We start from the raw sequence: 3,711 nt of genomic DNA on the forward strand, positions 1-3,711 counted from the left end.
CCCCCCAAGAGCGAGGAATTTTAACGGAGCCCGCATACGAGAGCGTGTACTTACTTTAGGAAGGCGAAACAGGCTCACTTGATCCCAAATGAAATCGAAGACGGACGATATCCAGGAGCGTGAGGATGATGCTTGCGGTACGACACTGTTTTTCGACAACGACGTGGACATCGGCTCATAAAATTCTGCAAAACGTGGGCAGTCGCATTCGTGAAAGCGTCATGGAGACACCACCGTACAGATCGCAGCCCACTCTACGCGCGCGCGCGAGGGGTGGGAGGGAGGGAGGAAGGGAGGGTTAAGGGAGAGGGGGCAAGGGACGAAAACGTCTACGCGAGATATTCTCTTTAAAAACGCGAGAACGTGACGAGAAAAAAAAAAAAAAGGACGGCGTTTTTCTCTAAAACTCTAGGATACGGGTGCACGTTTGGCGTTGCGTGTCACGCCGTGTCATGCCGTGTCACGTTGATCGAGACGCGCGTTATATTCGCCGATATTCAGACGAGCCCGCCAAAATGCTCGGGCGAACGCGATCGGAAGTTGGCGCGGAAGAGACGCTCGCGTGATGAGATGATGACACGATGCTCGGGGATGTATGATACCAGACCGTATGGCGTGAAAATTGGGTTAGCACCTCGGCGTGGAATGCGACCTCGTCGTCTTTGGGATCGATGACGGCACGTCGACGTGTTCCACGAGGAACGACGACGACTACTTGGAGAGGCCGTCGAGAGGCCCCCGCTTCCCGTCGAAGGGTATCGCTAGAACGAATCGATCTCCCTTTCAACGGGATCGAGCAAGCAGGGGAAAGCGTGCGAGGATTTGCGAGTGTTAGGGCGCAGAGAATTCACCATAAGGGGCCTTTCGAAGCCTCTCTATCGGCGGCCATCTTGGAATTACAGAGAGGTGCAGCAAATAGAGGAAACGAATGCACAGCAACCACGCACAGATCCTAGTCCGGATATCGCGCGATGGATGGATTTGTTACCCACGTTATGTAATGAACTGATGCGGATTAACAGTGTGGAGTTTACGGACTTACGTCGTTAGAGGCAGAATAGGCTCGCTTGGTCCCCAAAATTGAACCCACGAAAATGCCCGAGAGCACGACTGTGCGCGACGTACAACAGTGTTGCGACAACGACGTGGGACTTGGGACTTTGGATCAATGCGATTGGCTCGAGGTCTCTTCGGCTTGACTTCGGCGACCCTCGGCAAGCCAGGGACGTGTCTACACGTGGCCCTCTACTGGTCCTTATATACAGTATTGCGCATATTGACTAAATTCAATAAATATCAATAATCGTTCATTTATGATAACGCGGTACTTCCCACAAATTTCACGCGTGTTACTAAATAAATAATTCACAACGCCAAACTAGTAAAATTAGAACGTAAGAATATAATTTCTGAAGAAAATTTGTTTATGAAAAACACGAAATATATTAATAATCAAGTATATACATATCTTAATATATACTAGTATACTTTAAAGATTAAATATAATAAATATTGTTAATTAGTATAAATTAAGTAAAAATAAATACAAAAAAGTAAAAAATAAATTAAGTATATTGGAATACTTGAATACGCTGATATCGAAATATGCTAAGAATTTTTAATTTTTCTTCATAACTTTTTCTCTATATTTAATATTTTAATCATTATCGTTCATGCGGATGAGTCGCCCCTGGGAATGGCCGATAATGCACGAAGCGAGACGAGTGCACACGAACTCAACGTGGTACTTCAAAATACTAGGGAAATTTCGATTGATATGAGAAGGATGTGTTCGGAAAACGCGCTTTTAGTACTATGAGCGTGCTCTGTCCTTGTTCAACTTCAGTAAATAACAAAGATAGAATGACGCTTTTAGCGCGTAGGCGTGCTCCCCGAACACAGCCGAAATATTATCTATATGTAATAAACTCCACCTATATACTATATTATATTAATATAATAAATTATTTTGATTGATTTGATACATTATGTTATCAGATATAGTATTTTATCATACACATTGATCTCCATATTTTTCGATGTTGTTTCATTGAAGCATTGTTGATGATTAATAAATGCGACTTTAATTTTTATATTACTTCTATCTATATATGCATAGATATAAGCTATACACTTCAAATTTTTTTTGATAATTATTAGAAAAATTCAGGCACCTTTGAAACGCATTCGTGATAAAGCCGTATATAATTTAATTCAAAAGCTTAAGTTTATATAATTATATAATATATTTATGTGTTGTCTACTGCAGAGATAACGAGTTAATTACAACGATACCCATACAGCACAGATCATTGCAATTATATTGCAGCAACATTGCAATGTTGCTGCAATATAATTGCAATGATCTGTGCTGTATGGGTATCGTTGTAATTAACTCGTTATCTCTGCAGTAGACAACACATAAATATATTATATAATTATATAATATATTTATGTGTTGTCTACTGCAGAGATAACGAGTTAATTACAACGATACCCATACAGCACAGATCATTGCAATTATATTGCAGCAACATTGCAATGTTGCTGCAATATAATTGCAATGATCTGTGCTGTATGGGTATCGTTGTAATTAACTCGTTATCTCTGCAGTAGACAACACATAAATATATTATATAATTATATAATATATTTATGTGTTGTCTACTGCAGAGATAACGAGTTAATTACAACGATACCCATACAGCACAGATCATTGCAATTATATTGCAGCAACATTGCAATGTTGCTGCAATATAATTGCAATGATCTGTGCTGTATGGGTATCGTTGTAATTAACTCGTTATCTCTGCAGTAGACAACACATAAATATATTATATAATTATATAATATATTTATGTGTTGTCTACTGCAGAGATAACGAGTTAATTACAACGATACCCATACAGCACAGATCATTGCAATTATATTGCAGCAACATTGCAATGTTGCTGCAATATAATTGCAATGATCTGTGCTGTATGGGTAAAGTATGATACGCGAGGCGTGATTAGGAATTAATACTCGAAAGTTTAAAAAGTATTTTACATACAGAGACACGTGTACATATACATATTTATAAAGGCATACACGTTCCATTCGTTTCATGTAAAACTTTTCAAAATAATTGATTCTTTTGTCCTTTGCGCGAAATCATTTCTATAAATGGTGTCGAGGAAACAATATATGTGTGTTACACTCGACTAAATAACATTTTATATCAATTATAAAAAGATCTGGCGTACCTGTTTCCAAATGCATTTCTTAGCTATCCATGTAATGCCTTCCCTCAACAGATGTTCTATCGTACGCCAAATCATAATATATATTAGCAGTAGAATCGCAATGGACTGGCGATATTTGTCGAAATGAGCATGTAAATATACGATATTTAGCGAAACACACACACGAAAATATGTAAGCCAGACTGATGACTGACAAAGTGACCCACGTAGGTGGCACCACATCGCGAGTGTTGATTGGACGAGAGAATTGTATTGTTATCAATTTCCAACATGTATTAGCCAACAACGGTCAATATAAGGTATCATGAATTACTGTGTAAGATTAGATAGCGAAAAAATATACAGAAAAACATTTCTCCAAAGTAGACGCATAATGTTGATGGAGCTTTTATAATTGGATTACATTATTATAATTTCGCAAAAAAAAAGAGACGTAGATTGTAATTTTTTAATTTATTAATTTATT

The 3,711-nt window shown here is 38.5% G+C and overlaps 1 protein-coding gene across 8 annotated transcripts in view; it reads right to left on the minus strand.

Annotated features, from left to right (window-relative positions):
* LOC115242053 (serine/threonine-protein kinase Doa) overlaps positions 1-3,711 on the minus strand; it is a 27,720-nt gene that overhangs the window by 22,493 nt on the left and 1,516 nt on the right. Inside the window, exons 1-2 of one of the 8 annotated variants that reach the window (XM_029818072.1) lie at positions 3,246-3,391; positions 55-185 (exon numbers count right to left, since the gene is read on the minus strand). The exons of 4 other annotated variants lie outside the window; for them this stretch is intronic. In XM_029818072.1, the coding sequence (XP_029673932.1) occupies positions 55-185; positions 3,246-3,261 (147 nt within the window). In that variant the 5' untranslated portion in view covers positions 3,262-3,391. Of the gene's footprint in view, positions 1-54; positions 186-1,042; positions 1,431-3,245; positions 3,392-3,711 lie in introns of those variants that run through there. 3 more of the 8 variants (XM_029818073.1, XM_029818070.1, XM_029818074.1) reach the window with 3 other exon arrangements.

The sequence above is a fragment of the Formica exsecta genome, unplaced genomic scaffold (assembly GCF_003651465.1).
Source record: "Formica exsecta isolate Colony F162 unplaced genomic scaffold, ASM365146v1 scaffold558, whole genome shotgun sequence".
Taxonomy (NCBI): Eukaryota; Metazoa; Arthropoda; class Insecta; order Hymenoptera; family Formicidae; genus Formica; species Formica exsecta.